The sequence below is a fragment of the Bactrocera oleae genome, chromosome 4 (assembly GCF_042242935.1).
Source record: "Bactrocera oleae isolate idBacOlea1 chromosome 4, idBacOlea1, whole genome shotgun sequence".
NCBI classification, from domain to species: domain Eukaryota; kingdom Metazoa; phylum Arthropoda; class Insecta; order Diptera; family Tephritidae; genus Bactrocera; species Bactrocera oleae.
The window spans coordinates 28,154,802-28,173,757 of NC_091538.1; the positions used below are offsets into that span (position 1 = coordinate 28,154,802).

Consider the following 18,956-nt stretch of genomic DNA (forward strand, 5'->3'; position numbering starts at 1 on the left):
GCTAGCAGTAAGAGCCAAGAGCTCGTGCCTTCTCCTCTTTTTTCCTATAAAAAAAACGTAGGCATGAAATTATCGTACAATCTGCGTACGATAATGATATCATATCGTACATCGTACGTAGGCATGAAATTATTGCATATGTACGATAATTATCGTACGGTTGAGAACACTGCTCTGAATTCATATGAACAAGTCTTTTCACAATTTGAGCGAAATCCGGAATATGTCGACCAGAAAATTTTTGTTCATGATATGGTTAAAATTTAAACTAAAATTATCATTAAATAATGGTTTTTATAATTTGTATTTTATGAGAAGGTAATATGGTAATAGATCCCATTGCAAGGTTTCTCAAATTTGTTTGATGAGTGAAAAGTTTTTTATGTTCAACACGTTTATACACCTTTCAGATTATAATGTTTCTAATAAAGCATTTATTATTTTTTACAGCTTTCAATTCCGACATTATTAGTCTTAGGCTTACTACACGCAATATAAAATTGGACCTATAATTTCCTTCTGAAATTTTCTAAAAAAAGCATTATAAGCCAACATAATTAACCTCATTATTGAAAGGTGCACTCCATTTCATGGTGTAGTGTAATTTTGACCGCGCAACACAATGGCTGAAGCCGAAGGTGGTTCCGAGCAGGATGATGTTTCGTTCCTGCGAACGGTAAGAATACGAAAAATGAATAACAATGGAGAAATATTCCTAAAAACTTTATGTATAAAAACATATTTTAAACAAAACCACCATAAAATGTAAATTTTTGTTTTAATAATATAATATTTAAGTTCCTAACCAGTAAATGAATTATAAACCAGTTAGCTAACATTTAATTTTATAAATGAGGTAAGTATGGGTCTCTATTTTTAACAATAATATTTATTATTTTGAATTAAAAAGATTTTCGAATTTAATTGAACTCAGCACTAACAGATGCTCAATATTCCTGATTAACGTATCTGTAGCTAATAAAAATACATTCTATGGTTTTATCACACATCTGCTTGCGACGAATTATGTAGTAGAGCCAGTTACTATAATTATTTATATTATTAGTAGTAATTATTTTGTGCGACGGCGAAAATACTCTCAATTAATTACTTTAAATAAATGATGGATGATATGGTATTTCAATTACATTACATTTTTATTTCTAACGATTATTTGAACGAAATTGTAATTTTTTTGAAACTGAAAAATTTTTTGTCTTCGAAATATCATCAAGAAAACTTATGTTTAGTGTTAATTTAATATTTCTCTTGGGAAAATTTTAGTATAACGTCCCAGGGTTCCTGGGACAAAATGGATAACACTTCCCTAATTCGTTTGTACATATTTGTTTCCCATTATATAGTGCAAAAATTGCTTTTATTCAATATTTAACTTGTTCTATTCATTTACACAATAAAAAAAAGGTTGCATACTGACAAACAATAATATTTTACAATTATACAAAAGAAAATCTGATTCAAAAAATCTCTCCAAGAATGAGCTCTTTATTGTAACGGGAATGTAATCTACCTTACAGTTTTTGATTTTTTTCTTATTTATTTGTCTGGTTTATATATATATATAAGCATACTGCGATTTCGATTCGGCCGTACAGAGTTCCGTTTATAGTCAAAGCCAAAAACTTAACCGAGTTTCTACCAGCACGTTGTTCGTCGGAAAACTACTAATAATTAACAATTTCTAGGCTTAATGGAATGACATATTTAATATGTACAATACAGGATAGTGGACAGATTTTTTCGAAAGAACACAAGCGTCATGTCCTATCTCAATACGGCGGCAATATTAGAGAAGTTATATGTCTACTGTGCAATGGTGGACACTACATTTTGGATTGTGGATCATTCAAGTGGTTAATGGTTGATTTACATAGAACTTTTTACGCTTTGCTTGTCAGGTAATACTTTGACATCGAAGCGAAGCAAATATATAAAAACTCTCCTTGCTTCGCTGTTATATTATATTTAATATTTCATGTTTTTTTATCTTAAGGAAATAGTCGAAATAAAACTAAGAAGTAATAAAAGTAGCGACAGCTGTTTATCAAAGCATAAAAAAATAAAAATTGCCCAACATTTGGCTACGTCTAGAAAATATTTTATGTCAGCGTACCCAAGCAAAAGCATACATTGAACATATCTGTCAAAGCAAAAGGCTGAAGCAAAGCGAAGCTATAATTGTATGTGAACCAATCGTAAGCGTTCAAAACAGATAATAGGCGTAAACTGATACGTTTGGGTCATATTTTCCCTGCCTTCATAGTGGCCATAGATTAGTTATCTGCTAACTATCAGAAAGAACAAAAAAAATGCGAAAATTGACAATTTATTTTCCCAAAGAGCCAAATAACAAAAAAGTAAAGCAACGGAAAACTAGCAAAAAAATAGCAAGAAAAAATGAAAATCTAGGAAGCTGTTAGGTATTCAGTATTTGATCCAACCGAGGTTTCGTTCAAAATTATAGTCAAGGAGAAATTACTTGTGCTCGAATCGTGTTGTAACGATCTGCGGTGGAATGAGGAATATCATCATCAAAGAAGATTCAATTATTGTCAAAAGTCGCGCATTGTGAATTGATTTTAAACCCGTTCTGAGTTGAATTAGATTCGTGACACATCGTATACCAGACCTAATAATAAGACTCTCTTTTTATTTATATATTTATTTTAGTATTATTAATTATTTTTCTCTTGTAATTTATTAATAATTGTATATTATACAATGTATCATTTTCAGGAAGATATGGTGTGTCTCTCATGTACCGCCACTGGTGAACGCGTCTGTTTAGCAGCTGAAGGATTTGGTAATCGCCATTGTTTTTTAGAAAATATAGCGGACAAAAATATTCCGCCAGATCTATCCCAATGCGTTTTCGTAATTGAGCAGGCACTATCAGTTCGAGCATTGCAAGAATTAGTAACTGCGTCTGGATCGGAAACTGTGAGTTTTGAAAACTTATTCTATTATTGTATGTATCTATAAAATTAAATTGATCATATAATAATTGTAACCAGTAAAATTGGACATGTTATGCAAGTATAGTATAAAGTTTAAAAATTATTTCTAAAAATATGTATATGTACATACTAAAGACTACGGAGTTGTATGAAAGTCGCCCTGAACAATTATTTTTATAATAATTGTAACATTTAATCGTACATTTTATGGTATACTCTCGTAAAGATCAAAGGCGGGAATTTATAATAATAAACCCAACATTACCCTCCTCCCGCCCAACCGACGCGAGGGGCGCAATCCGCATACGTGCGGAATTAGCCGAGTCAAAAAAGGCAAGCGAGTTTTTTAAGTGTTGAGATCTAAAACTGCTCAGCTACAGAAACAAAAATTTCAACAGCTAAGATTAAAGTTATTACAGTTACAATATAATAAAGTGTTACATTTTCATTTATTAAGAGAAAACAATATAGTCTTTTTAATTTTGAAAAGTGAGTCAGATAAGTCAAATGTGCTGGAATGAGAATTAAAATCATGACATATACGGCTTAATGGCTCGTTTAGTTCAAAATTTGATCTACAGGATTTTAACAGTAAAGGTCTAAACTGCCTCGAAAGGCGAACCGGGATATTAAATTTAATTTCAGACAGTAGAAAAGAACTGCAAACAGTTCCATTCAAAAGTTTCACTAAGAATATTATGCCAAGCATTTCCCTACGACTGGAAAGTGTAGGTAGATTAATAAGTTTTAAACGACTAGTGTATGGAGGTAGACTTACCCTAGCATCACATCGGAAATGCGCTAAGGCCAAAAGTAAAAATTGGTTTTGAACCGACTCTAACTTGTCAGAATGGATTTGGTAGCTAGGGTTCCATACCACAGAGCCATATTCCAATATAGGTCTAACCAAAGTTGTATAACGTTTTTTAGTAATATACGGATCCCTAAATTCTTTAGACCAACGTTTAACAAAACTGAGGACAGCTTCTGCTTTCAAGACCATGGTATCAATATGAAGACTGAAATTAAGCTTAGGGTCAATATTAACTCCCAAATCAACATAGTTAAAAACTTGCTCTAGAATATGGTGTTTTATTACATAAGAAGAGGGGTGCACAGATCTACGGGAAAAGCACATCGTCTTACATTTATTGAGATCCAATGGCAAATCATTTCTATCACACCATGCAACCAAATTGTTTAAGTCTGTTTGCAACAGACACCTTTCCTCAGTTGAAGTGTATGATTTAAAAAGCTTTACGTCGTCAGCGTATAATAAAATTTTTGAGAATTCTATTACTGAAGAGATATCGTTAATAAACAACAAGAACAGAATCGGGCCAAGATGACTACCTTGCGAAACACCTGAAGAAACATTAATTGTATCTGAAGGTGTATCCTCAAATATCACTCGTTGTGTTCTATTATAAAGATAGGAAGATACCCATTGAAGGAATCTTGGCTGAGAGCCCAGCAGATCAAGTTTATGTATGAGAATCGAGATATTTACTTTTTCGAAAGCTTTGCTTAAGTCTGTGTATATAACATCCGTATGCTTATGTTCCCTAAAACCCAATGATAAATGGTTTACAAATTCAAGTAAGTTTGTTATAGTCGAATTCCCTTTACGAAATCCATGCTGAGATGAGGAAATTAACGGAGAAATCGAAAAGGTTATATGGTCAGTGATGATGCTTCAAAAAGTTTAGGAATTATAAATGACTGTTTCCATATTGAAGGAAATATACCGTGTTTAAGAGAGGAATTAAATATCCTTGTCAAGGGCAAGTAAATATTTTTGGCACTATTTTTTAGGAAGCATGAGGGTACCATGTCTGGGCCGTAATTAAAAGATGGTTTTAACTTATTTAATTTAAGTAGGACGTCTTCTTCAGAAATAATTGGAGCGTTAATTAAAGTATTCGAACACAGCACGTGCTGATAAGAAAAAGTTTTGGAAGAATTATTACAGTAGTTACTTGAAAAATTCTCCAAACATATTGGATATAATAACATTGTCAGTTGAAATGATAAATTTGTATTTCATCCTGCGTTTGGAATTGACGAAATCATAAAACGATTTTGGATTACTTACAACTTCCTTTTTACTTTATTTAAGTAATTATTATAACATTTTTTGTTTAGGTCAAAATTTTGTCGACGCAATACGGAATATTTAGAATAGTTGACAAGTGAACCGGTTTTTTCAAAATGTTTAAATGCTCGAGTTTTTCTTTTTTTCAATTTATATAACTCTTTCGACGACCACGGACTTTTACTTTTATTAACAATTACTATTGGAACATACTTTTCAAATAATTTCATAATAATGTTATTAAAATGAGAGGCACTCAATTCAATGTCACCATTATAATTAGGCCATGTTATTGTAGAAAGTTCTGTATTTAACTTTTTAAAATTAGCTTTTGCAAAGTTAAACCGAGTCCAGAAGCACGAAGTTTGATCTATCGTATTTAATGTATTTGATCATCACACGGTAAATTGAAATCACCTAATACAATTATTGAATCTGCATTATTTGCCATCGAGGTAGCACTATTTATTAAAGAAGCATGCTGCATGTATACAGATAAGTCCGAATGGGGTGGTATATAAGATAGGGTTAAATAAATAAAGCAACTATTAACGTATACTCTAATACATTTAAATTCAAATGAGTCGGTCCCTGGAACAATAATATTTTCAGATGGGATAGAGGAATGCACAGCAAATAGAACACCTCCACCGATTCTGTTCAGTCGATCACATCTAAAAATTTGAAATTCGCTGTTTAAAATCTCATTATCAAAAATGTGAGGTTTTAACCAAGTTTCTGTAAATCCAATAATATGGAACTTAAAATTGGAACTGTTCAAATACAAGTCGGTTAATTATGTATTAAGACCTCTAACATTTTGATAATAAATGCTTAGCGAATTTCTACCAATCAGTTTTTTATATCGGTGGTTGCTTTTGGTAATTTAACAATGTTTTCCTCAGTTTGACTTCTAAGTTTAGGCTTAAATTCGCGTACAAAAGCCCCAGGTGGCCAGAATGAACTATCTAAGATCTTTTTGAATGTTTCAAGAGATACGTCTATTTTAAACTATGATATACTTCTATCATAATTGAAGTTAAATTTAAGTATATTGATATCATCGATTTTTAAACGTGACGAAATGTAAGATTTAATGTCCTCCACCAAGGTATCTTTGGCAAGTCTCGAAATAAATATAGACATTTTAGGTGGAATAACTATCAAATTATTAACTGATGTTACTATGTTATTAGGGGGAGCCTCTGGAATTGTGAGACACTTATTACTATTAGATAGAGCTTTAGGGGAATTGAGCTCTTTGGAAGTTGACGGCTTATCACCTTGAGGGCAAGGAGAAGAGAGATTTATTAGGTCATTGGGAGGAGACGTTCTTTTCTGTACAGAAGAACTAAGTGTTACTTCATCGACAGGACGTTTACGCTTAGGAGCAGTTTTAGAGGATTCGTGAGAATCATTCAGGCACTTAAAAGATTTGAACAATTTTTCATAGTGCTTAAATTTTTCAATGAGGGTTACAAGATCACGACCGATCTCGTTAAAGCCATTGCCTGTCTCCCGATAAACTTTAAATAGATCGATTTCAATAGATCTACAATTTAAACAGGACCAACGCAATCCCTTACAGTCGAGAATAGAATCTAAGATTCTACCAGTCAGTCCAGCGCATTTAATATGGGTAGTAAGTAGAACAAAATTTAATAGATATATAATAGTGTCTTAACAAAATATTAATAATAATAAATTCAATTAAGAATAAACGCAAAAATAATAGCAATTTTTTTTAATTTTTTTTTTTTTTTATTAAAGTTTAAAACCAGTTTGACAGTTAGAAAAAGCAATATAGCGAGCAGTTTTAGAAGCACTGTAACAAATAAAAAGCTAAACGCAACACAGCTGTGAATAAAGACATAAATGAAGACAAATAAAGAAAGACAATAGAATGAAATAAAACAAATTGAAACGAAAAGCTGACTCGGCACCAAAAATTAGAAAGTTTAAACTTTTTAATGCTGCACAAAACTGAAGAACATTTAATACTTATCTTGCAGCTCTGAGTTAAAAATCACTAAATATTGAACTAAATCACTAAAAAATCAATTAAAGTTTAAGAAATTTTGCAAAATTAGACACAATAGTTCAGAGCAAAAAAAGAACAACTTTACAGCTTGAAGTGTTGCCAATCACTGACTGATTACTTTCAAGTGGTGAACAACTTTATATTAGCTTATGATGGTCAAATAAAACACGCTTTTATTAATTTATATTACTGACCAAAGTCTAGACCAATTTCAGTCATATTCAGTGCTAAACTACATTGTTTTTTAGAGAAATTGTTTACTTATTTTCATTAAAATAACCCCACATATTAACCGACATAAACGCTTTAAGGTCAGATGAAAAAACAAAATGAATGAAAATCCCTATGTTATATCTCGTATAGGGTTTTTGGGTTAGAAGACGATCCAGACCATTAAATTTTGACATAAGCCAAGTATATTCAGGAACATGTTTTCGTTTCAGAAGATAACTCACACATTAACTGACACTCGTTTAATTGAGCAATTTGTTCAATCACAATCAATTAAAAAAATTCATATGTGCACTTTAAGTTTATATTTAGTAGTGATATTTAATTACTATAACTAAACTTTAACGGAAAAAATATAAGAAACAAAAACAAGACAATATTTAGATCCTCAACATCAGCACCATCCAAAATAGTATCTCCACCAATAAACATATTGTATGTTTTCAATTGCTGATGCTACAGATTATTCTTTAACGAAAGTGTTTTGTTCAATTAACAGGGGGTATATTAAAGGTATATTTTTTCCAATAACACATTTTTTAAACTATTTTTGCGAGGAAACCAATTAACCGGGTTCAACTAAGCGGGATAATTTGTGCGTATTTTGTATGCAACATATAATATTTGACTGATCAGGTGATTCAAATATGCGGGAAAATCAATTAGCCGGGGATACTGTATATGAGAGCTCGGGTATTTTGTTGAGTGATTTCACATACTTTCCGCATTTAACTAATGTATATCCAGTATTATACTTAATATTTATAAGGCAGATACAATATTGACCGATGTATACGGTATAAAGCAATTCCTTATATTTTCATACAAGTATAATGCTATAGTTATCCGATTTGAATAATATCTTTGGAGATTGCTATATTGCTTTGGATAATAATCCGTGCCAAATATAAGCACTTGGTTCCGATTATTCAGTTTGTATGGCAGCTATATGCTCGTCACGCTGATCATTTAGATATATATTATATTATATTTCATAGGGTCTCAGACATTTTTTTCTGTGTGTTACAAATATTGTGGCAAACTTTATAACCCTAATAATATAAGGGTATAAAAATATCTCTCTGAGTTTCATTAATGCCAATTTTGGCACGACAACAGTAAGTTATTACGATTAGTAAGATAACTCACAGATTGGCCGATGGTACAAAATCAACAGGATATTTGAAAATCATTTTATATTAGGTGTATGGGGGCTAAGGAAATATTGACCCAAGACATATTGTTACCAGAATAGTATCCTTGAGTTTTATTAGCGTACTTCGCATATTGACCAATATGTTATATATGGTATAAAGTCAACCGGAATTTTGAAATTCCTTCTTCCGACGGCCCGAATTTAACCCATTTTTAGTAGCAGACACATATTTACTGAGAAAAGACGTTTTCTACGTTTCATTTTTTACCTCAGAGATTGGCTGCGATTTTCAGAAATAAGTCAGCCGTAGGCATCCAGGTCCCCAATTTGGGATCTGGGAGCTTGATAAGTTAAGATCCGATTTCGATCATTTTAAGAAGGTAGGTATGTGTAAAGTTTTTTCCGGTATCTTCATTGGTATTCGATTTGTATACTGTTAAAATGAACGAAATACCTTCATTGTGTACTTTTAAAATGAAGGAACTAAATAGATAGAGTTCAAAATTTTGTTACAAGGAAAGTTGGCGTGGATGTATTCCGACATTGTTCACTTTCACACTGTGAGATACTAATATCAATATACACCAGTTGCCTATCACTACTGTAATTCTCTGTATCAAATTACAGTTTTATGATATACCATAATTTGGAGCTTAGTTATACCACTTTATAAGCTTTCGATTAACGAAATTATGTGGGCGTGGCAATATTCCGATTACTCCCAATACCAACCTCCGTTGGGTCAAGACAACTTAATTTTTACTCAAGTTATCGCTTGCGTGGATAGGCGGACGGACAGTCCGTATTTCTACTCGTCTTGTCACGTTCCTTATTAAATAGTATTGTTTAAAACTACATAAATTAATTCAACCAATTTGCAGTTATAACTTCATATAATATATTTGAATACGCTTCCATATGTTTTGAGGAATGGTCGATATAAATTAAGCGATTACAATTGGCCAAGGTTTTAGTTGACATCCAATCCATTGAAGAAAATAAACGAGTTTCACTTAAATTAAAATTACGTTCTTTAAAACAGCATTTTACTCGTAGTTTGTTAGCTTTAATACAGGCTGGCGCACGAACTTTGCAACAAAGGCAAACCGTAAGAACTTTTTTCTGTGTGAGTAATCGATTTAGTGTTTTTTTTTGGCAGGTTATTATGAATATACACATAGCAAGATGGGTTATTGCGGAGCTCCAACGAAAATTTGAAAACAAATAAATATCAAGAAATTTAACTTTCCGCTGGCCCCCAAGGTTACCTAACCTGACTGCACCAGACAAGCAAGAAGTGTCCCAAACAAAACCCAGAAATCTGACTGAATTAAAGCAGTCCATTTAATCGAGGCAATCGCAACTTTAACCCTTCAGGTCGCAATTTATAATTTTCTTATTAGGAGTCGCATATGAGTGGCTGAGCATGGAGGTCATTTACGGTCCATAATTTTTAAAAATAATTATTTATATAAAAAAATATAATTGTACATTAAAAAAAAAGATAAATGTAAAGCATTGATTAAAAAAAAGATTACGGTTTTTTTTTGTAGCACGATTCGTGAGCCACCGTCTACAAAATAAATTATTATATGCTCCAATCAATATAAAATTTATTTTTGTTTTAAGATCAATTACACATTTACTTTAATTATATTTACCTTAATTACTTAATTTGCATACACATTTAATTATTTTACCTTTTTCTTCCTTTTTATGTTCGGTATGCATTTGCACTTTCCTCAATTACTTCATCTGGTGATAAAATAACAAAAATCAAAATTTCTGTCCAATACAACTACCTCAATGCAGGTCCTGGTAAAATTTTATATAAATTGGAAGTATTCTAAAATTTAATCGAGTAATTATCATTTTAAGTGGATTTTTTAAATTAAAATTTTATATGTGATAGCATGAATCGCATGTATGTACCAAAGATTCCCAATGTTTTATAACAATTTTTAATATATAGGTGCTTTACTTTCACATTTTGAGTTAAATACTTATGCATGTGCATATATCCAAATGTGCCGCATATTAAAGAAATAATGTTGCAAATGCTCTTCGAAACCGAAAATCATGAGCGGTATGCAAATGAAATCTCCACCGTATGATTTTTCCATGTTCGCAGCTCATGTCGCCAGAAATCAAAGATTTTTTCCCGTACAACTGAGTTTTTGTGGCAAAGACGTACATATTGTGGTATGCGACATATTTTAAATTGTTGTTCCAAAGCAAATGGAGTTCTGTACTATTGTATAATGGCGTTCAAGAAACCATTGAAATTATATGGTGTTTTGTAATGTATTACTATGGATTGCACTGAACATATTCAAAGCTTTAAGCTTTTCTGCCAAAATCATACGTTTTTTGTCATATTGACATGTAAAATAATAAATAATGTAAAAAACTGAAAACAAAAAATGTTGTTGCAAAGCCATTTTCATGAAATCAATTTTTATATTGCTTAGTTCTTTTTAATGCCCGTAGAGGTAGTTGAAAATATTTCTTTTTCTTCATTGGGTAGTAATAAAATAGTTTATGACTTGGCCTCGTTTTGGTATTTTCTGGTTTTAGATTTATTTTCTGTTAGTTTAATTTTAAGCATCAGCTGGTGAGTGTCAAACTCATGCTGGGACCTGGTTTCCTGAGCTTTTATTGTAGTACACATTGTACTTGTAGTACCAAAACCATATGGCTGTCTTTAGCATTACTATTGTAGCTTTCTTACCTCTCAGTGTTTTCAGTGTTAAAGTATTCAAATCATTAAACACGCTTTAAAATATTATCCAAATAATTCAAAATCACAATCAAATGTTATAAATTATAGACATGTATTTACAAAATGTCTACAAAAAAATTGTGTGATTGGTGCCGCAAATTCTACGAGTATGTTCCTATAATATGCAAGGTGTAATTTGGAAAATTTGCTGTCAAGATGTCATGGGAAGCTGTCAAGATCTTGAAACTACGTTCAGATTTTATATTGATCAGTAATACCATAAAAATATTTTTGGTATATAATGAATTAATTTTTTTTAAATTAATAATATCGATATAAGCTCGTCAAAAAGGTGTTAATAATCCAAATACAATTTGTTACATTTATGCTGAATATTTAGTGAAAAAGTTTAGAAAACCGTGGATTCCAATGCTTTGTAGGGAACATTTAAAACAGTAGGTAAATGATAAACGTAATCATTTAAAGTATACTTAGTCCTACCATAAATTCAAATTCAGGCCATTATAAAAGTGAAACTAATAATGCATATATTAAATGAGCAATTCTCTCAAACGATTCGGCCATTGATCAAAATCTGCACTCACAGTTTCAATTTCTGTGGGATATTCGACAGTTCAAATTTTTCAACTCTGACCACAGACTGTGGTCCAATGGATACAAGTCTGAACTTCCGGATGGCCAACCACCTGCAGCTATGAAAGAAATATTTCTGGTTTCATTATGCCCAGTTTTAACCCCTTTTCCACAGAATTGAAGAGGTGTAACGCGGGAGATTCTCAATGATAATGCGGAATGTTTTCATGTGGAGATCTGCTCGAATTGACATAATTTTTAGTTTTCAAATCACTTACCACTTCCCATGAGTCAAAAGCTTTCAGACCTATTAGATTGGTCATTCGATGAAATTTAATAAGGAGTATCAAAACGAGGTTCATGTTAAAAAATACTTAAGTACTTGGGACACCAGTGGGTTATATGTGTCGATTTAAAAACAGTATACTTTTTATTAGGTCAACAAAGTTGATTCATTAAATTTCCATTACTCATAAATCAAGAAAAATTGGCCAAATATTACGAAGAGTTAATTCAAATCCTCTTAATTACCTCTTGTTGGTGATGGCAGATTACTGTTTCAGTGGAGATTCTAAAATGAGAAGCTTCTATCCTGTAAAAAAATGTTTAAATTAAATTTTTCAAATGTACATATAACATATGTATTATTGCACTAAAAAAGTAAGTATCAAGTATTTTTCAGGGTACCAAATGTTTTTAATATCAGTTTATCTTTTGGCTGCACTAAAATTTTTGTATACCTGTATTGTACAAGTATATTACCATTTCGGTTAGGTTTCTGATATAATGTCAAATGTCATATTAGGAGGCAAATAAGTACAAGTACGTATTATTATAAACCATATATCTGCGAGGTGTGTTGAAAGGACGGATTTTGATTTTTCGCGGACCGTGTAATTTTGTTTTTGGTATAATTGGACACATATGTTTATCATGTGCTTGCATTAAGGGCCAATTTCGAATAATAGTTTGTTTTTGACAACAAAAAAGATTAGTCACGTTTTTGTGTGCTTCGATTTTTGGCTTTGAAAGAAGTGGGTCAAAGTGCTCCAAGGCACTTTAACTGTGGCTTCGATGAGTTCACTTTGTTTTAAAAAAGTGCTTATAAGTTGTACAAGCGCTCAACAGATGGATGTTGAAGGCGATGAGAATCCTGGAGTTGCGACTACGTCAACAAGCGAAGAAAACATCGAAACAGTAAAAAAAATTGTTCTTGAAAATCGTCGAATCACTATTAGGGAAATTGCAGAGGATGTTGGCATATCAATCAGCTCATGAATAAATTTTCTGGAATGTTTTGGGCATAAAACGTATGTCAACGAAGTTTGTTCCTAAATTACTAAACTTTGAGCAAAAGGAATGTCGCGTTAGTATCGCTCAGGAGTTGTTTAATAACGTCAACAACGATCCGGGTCCCTTGGCCCCTGCGACTTTTTCCTATTCCTAAAACTGAAGAAACTATTGAAAGGAGAGCGTTTTACCGCAATTGATGAGATCAAGTCAGAATCGAAGAAAGAGCTGATGGCCATTTGAACTGAAGCACATTTCAGAAGTGATTCGAGGATTTGAAAAAGTGTTGGCACAAGTGTATTATATCCGACGGGGATTACTTTGAAAGGGACAAAATATATATTGATGAATAAATAAGTACTTTTTAACTTCCCGCTAAGAAAATTGAAAATTTTCTAAAAATCTGGAAGTTATTGGTATCACCCCATTTTGCAAAAATCGGGTTCTCAACTCATCTCGACGTTCTGAGGGTCGAGGAAGCTTCCCCGAACATTTTTACGATGATGTCCGTATGTCATTATGTATGTGTGTGGATGTATGTAAACCTCTTATAACTTTGAAATGACTCAACTATTTTGAATAAACTAAACGGCATTCCAAAGGATTTCATTGCACTTGAATGTCGTTGTTTATCTTTTTGCATTGCTTTGCCTTCCATTCCTGTGTCTATAATGAAGTTGTAAAATAATAAAAAGTAAATAAATTCGTAAATTATGCAATGTCAAATTTGAGTCTGGTAACACATAACAGTTATACATATATACAACAAAGTACATAAAGTTTCACCGGCACAGGCCTAAGCAGATATTGTTTGTTTAAGTTAACAACCCGCTATGATGCATGATGCAAGGAGAAATTTTTCTCTCTACCTGCGAGTCAGCTGTTGGAATTTATATGATTTGTTAGTTGCTTCCTAAGTAAGAAGTAACTTGCAAATAAATAATTGAATATTAAAACTAAATAAAGCTTATTAATCTCTGATCGTTTCACAATGCCACACACTAAGTGACAAGTAGTAGTAGCATGGTGTTAATCAAATCTTTAACAGTTGACCATTGTCTTCAAACTTTTACAAAAATTTTTATTTATATTTGCCAAACAATCTAAACACATAAAATATTTATAAATTCATAAAGACATTAAAATATATGCATGAAAATATATGTAAATAATCAGCGTTAATTGGCGAAACTTATATTTTATAGATGAGACCATCTTATAAACGTGCAAGTACGTCCGTCTGTTTATTTTAGATAATAAGTAAAATGTAAATATACGAACAAGTTTTCTTATTTTATTTGTTTCAAAATTATAACGATATTTATATACATGCATATGTACATATGTGTTTAAGAAATTAATCATATTATAATAAAATTGTATCATTGTGTATTATTGCTTCTACCGCAATTTATACTGTATTATATTTTAATACATGCATGCTCGACATGCCTTGCTTACTTCCAGGGAAAGGGAACTGGATCTGGTCACAGGACATTGCTTTATGGTAATGCTATACTTTTACGGCACCACAATAGTGATATGGTAAGAATACTGAAACTAATCATAGGATTATTGGTATATCAACATTGTTACATTTTATAAAGTATAAATAAATTAGTTTAATATTTAATATTAATTTTGTTTATTTCCGGCAGTACCTAGCGTGCCTTTCCACTTCTTCTTCGAACGATAAGTTGTCTTTCGACGTTGGATTGCAAGAACATAGCCAAGGTGAGGCTTGCTGGTGGACAGTACATCCAGCAAGTAAACAGAGGTCTGAAGGCGAGAAAGTACGAGTGGGTGATGATCTGATTTTAGTCTCCGTAGCCACCGAACGATATTTGGTATATACTAACTTCAAACAAACCATCTACTATTTAATACCATTATATTTTTTATTCCACAGCACACCACTAAAGAAAACGAACAGTCAATTGTTAACGCCAGTTTTCATGTAACGCACTGGTCGGTGCAACCTTATGGTACTGGCATATCACGAGTTAAATATGTTGGATATGTGTTTGGCGGTGATGTTTTACGATTTTTTCATGGCGGTGATGAATGTTTAACTATACCAAGTACATGGGGTCGTGAACCTGGCCAGAAGTAATTTCTAAACGTTATATTTTGTTAACTCGCTTTTAAATATGCGTACTTTTTTCCAACAATATTTTTTATCACAGCATTGTTGTGTATGAGGGTGGCTCAGTAATGTCGCAAGCTCGATCGTTGTGGCGTCTGGAATTGGCACGCACTAAATGGACTGGTGGCTTTATTAACTGGTATCATCCAATGCGCATACGTCATATTACCACTGGAAGATATCTTGGGGTGAACGAAAATAACGAATTAGTTTTGGTAACTAACGGAGCCCCTTACCATTGGTATAGGTATAAACTGAATTTTTTTTTTTAATAGGTGAAAAAAGAGGAAGCTTCTATTGCATCAACGACTTTCTGCTTAAGGCAAGAAAAAGACGACGAGAAAAAAGTACTGGAGGATAAAGATCTAGAAGTAATCGGTGTACCTATCATTAAATATGGCGATACGACTGTTATTGTGCAGCACTGTGAGTCCAGCCTGTGGCTTAGCTACAAAAGCTATGAAACTAAGAAAAAGGGTGTCGGCAAAGTGGAAGAAAAGCAGGCAATCCTTCATGAAGAGGGAAAAATGGACGATTGTTTGGACTTTTCACGATCTCAAGAAGAGGAATCCAAAACTGCCCGTGTTATTCGAAAATGCAGTAGTCTTTTTACACAATTCATCAAGTAACTATTTAAGTATATTGTATATTCTATAAGTATACTTACTGAGAAGAAGTGATTTTATCACCTCTTCAAACTCTGTGAAAAAAGGTTAAATCGGATAATGACCACGCCCCCTCCCCATATAACGGTTATGTTAAAAACTACTAAAAGTACTATAACTCACTGAATAAATGAGCCTCATTAAAACTCACAACAAGGTTGGGTGAAATCTTACATCTCATGAACTACTCGACCGATTTCAAACCAAATTTGGTGTGTGAGGTTACGTGAGGGCGAAATCGGATGAAAATCACGCTTAATTCACATATAACAAACTTTTAAATTCCATCTGATTCTTTCACGTTACAGTATATGAATTAAACATCAATAAAGCTATCAGAATAACACTTTGCAAAAATATTGCCCTCAAGATATTTCATCTTACGTCCAAAAAATGTCGAAATCGCACTATAACTTGTGCCAAGAGTAGTTAAAAGCAGGTCAACACTTCCCTAAGCCCCCATATACATAACATAAATATTTTTGAACCTTGGGATCACTTAATACCGCATCTATCGGTCAATATGTAAGAATTCTTAATGAATTCAATTCTGAAATAATCTTTCTTTAATAACAGTGTATCCTCTTTCCTTAAATGAATGAAATCACGGCGATACTTTCTTTAGTTTTAATTGTATCAAAACCTGAAGGCGTTTCTGCGCCTTTGTTTCTTGCAAGTTCCAAGAGATCGGTTACACACGAACTCAGCCCTTCCTTACTTGTTTCTTTATCATATTTTGATTTGATTTTTATACTCTTGCAATTCGTTGCAACAAATTCCCCTAATGGTTGTCTATGACATCTAAAATGAATCGAGATAGATATAGAGTTATATATGTATTAATTGTCAGGATGACAAGACGAGTTACTGTCTGTCCCGGCAAATGATATCTTGAGTAATTATGTAAATTTTAAAATGAATTCAGCAAGATATATTTCTAATTTTCTTCAAATTCCAGCATTAGTTTGCTATATTACTTATTAATAGCTGTCTTCGATTCGTCATTTCTCTGCTCGCTTGCTTCCTGGTCAAATAACATGTAAAAGCAAAAACAAAGTTATCGAGTTGAATTCGTACAAGAGAATATGCGGATACCTCATAAAAGTGGTATAGCCGCTATTTTCAAAGATACCAAATTTTGTTTTGCACATTTTAGATAATTTTACTATTGGTTCAAATGACAAATTAAAATACTAATTTAATTCTTTTCTTGTATTATTTCAAACATAATACGTAGAATCAACTATATTAATTTATAGAAAACAAAAATAAATGATTTCTGCAATGTTTTTTAACAAAAATAATTTCTCCACTAAGAAGGAATCATAACACGTCAAAAAAGATGCATGGTTATACTACAAGTGCTGCTTGTTTGTTTGAGCATCTGGTATACTTTGTTCCATTCGCTGGAGAACAATTCTTTGCGATTCGAAGACAGCTAATATTACGTTAGTAGGTGCAAGTTTCTTCAATTCATTAAACGCATAGGATTCCAAGCTTAAAAGTAGATCCGGCTATCATATGCGTCAAAAATTAAAATATTAACATTTTTTAAATAATTTTAGTGCTTTGGAAACACTACAATCCAATCGACGACATTCAATATTCTTTCAACAAGTAAATTTAAACGAAATGGTCATGTGCCTTGAGGATTTAATAAATTACTTTTCGCAACCTGAAGATGACATGGGTAAGTAATATTAATAAAATCATTATATAATTATTTATGCAGCAGGAAATAAATACATACATACATATATATTATATGTATTATACACCTCCTATATTAATGATATATTATTATAATACAGTTAGTATGTAAATTTGCACATAAGATACAAAAAAGTAGTATATGTTTGCAATTGTCAAAGGCAATGTTGCTCTACCACACTGGTTTGACTTAATTTAATCGTTCTAATTCTAATCTAATTTTATAAATATCAACCTCACTAAAACATAAATAAGTATTGGTGACACTGCAAGACTGCGAAACTTCTTATACTTAACTTTCCCCATTAGAATTAAATGAAAATATGAAAAAAATTAAGTTATTTCCTCCATTTTCAAAATATATACATATTAATTCAATAAATAATTATTTTGGAAATTTTTTGTGTGGAATACTTTTTTTTTAAAGTTAGTTGTGCCAATGTTCTATATATTTTTATTGCTTTTCGAACTTTAAACTTCTTCACCCACACTCCCTTAAATTTTGTTTTGTTTACAATTTACATCAGAACTTTATTTCGTAGAGTAGTAAGTATTTCTAAAGAAAAATGTGTTATTAGAAATCTACTTTATTTTGAAAATTAAGCGTAACGTAACTATTTCTAAATTCATTATTTTCATTATATTGCTGCAAGGACAGGAACCTAAATTATTAGAGTATAGAACTCTACATATTTGGGAATTAAGAGTACAGAACGCTCTTATAGTCAAATACGACGTAGAGTTTTATACTCTCATCACATCTGTATTCAATTTGATTTCTTGTTGATGTTGAGTGGAACAAATTTGTTTTGTACGAGTTGGAAAATCAATAATGTATAAATCAGTTCATACAGAGACTTTCAATTAAAAATATTTTTTCAGGGTATACCGGAATATGTGAACATAGGGATAGCCAGACTTGACAGTTAATAAGAAGGTAGAAACCTCTCATTCAAACATTTATTTATCGATCTAATTAATGAAAAAACGGTTCTTTTGAAACCTGTTAACGATCAAGATAAAGTTTTTGAATACACAGTTCAAATCGTCCAATCTTTAATTATTTGGAACTTAGAAGTGAGGTTTTCAAGCTTTGGCGGCTGCGAATGTGCCGATAAAGTGCAAAATATTCTTAAAGCGATGTGGCATTCAATAAGTTGTATGGAGTAAGACGGTTTTCAAAAATGGTATCGTAGACTTGTCTGCGGTGAATAGATTAATTGGAAAACTTATCATATATATTAAATTTATACTTTTTTGCAAAGTTGTTTGTAGCTGCGTTGAGTTCATTGTAGATCGTTTTCATGTTTTTTTTTTTTGCTGTTGGT

General features: G+C 31.9%; 1 protein-coding gene across 21 annotated transcripts in view; it reads left to right on the forward strand.

The window, feature by feature from the left end:
- LOC106619525 (ryanodine receptor) overlaps window positions 1-18,956 on the forward strand; it is a 60,328-nt gene that overhangs the window by 6,952 nt on the left and 34,420 nt on the right. For 20 of the 21 annotated variants that reach the window (XM_070108643.1, XM_014237640.3, XM_036371463.2 and 17 more), the window contains exons 2-9: window positions 451-676; window positions 2,758-2,961; window positions 14,575-14,652; window positions 14,766-14,954; window positions 15,017-15,216; window positions 15,294-15,468; window positions 15,529-15,878; window positions 17,484-17,608. In XM_070108643.1, the coding sequence (XP_069964744.1) occupies window positions 623-676; window positions 2,758-2,961; window positions 14,575-14,652; window positions 14,766-14,954; window positions 15,017-15,216; window positions 15,294-15,468; window positions 15,529-15,878; window positions 17,484-17,608 (1,375 nt within the window). In that variant the 5' untranslated portion in view covers window positions 451-622. Of the gene's footprint in view, window positions 1-450; window positions 677-2,757; window positions 2,962-14,574; window positions 14,653-14,765; window positions 14,955-15,016; window positions 15,217-15,293; window positions 15,469-15,528; window positions 15,879-17,406; window positions 17,423-17,483; window positions 17,609-18,956 lie in introns of those variants that run through there. The other variant, XM_070108650.1, reaches the window with a different exon arrangement.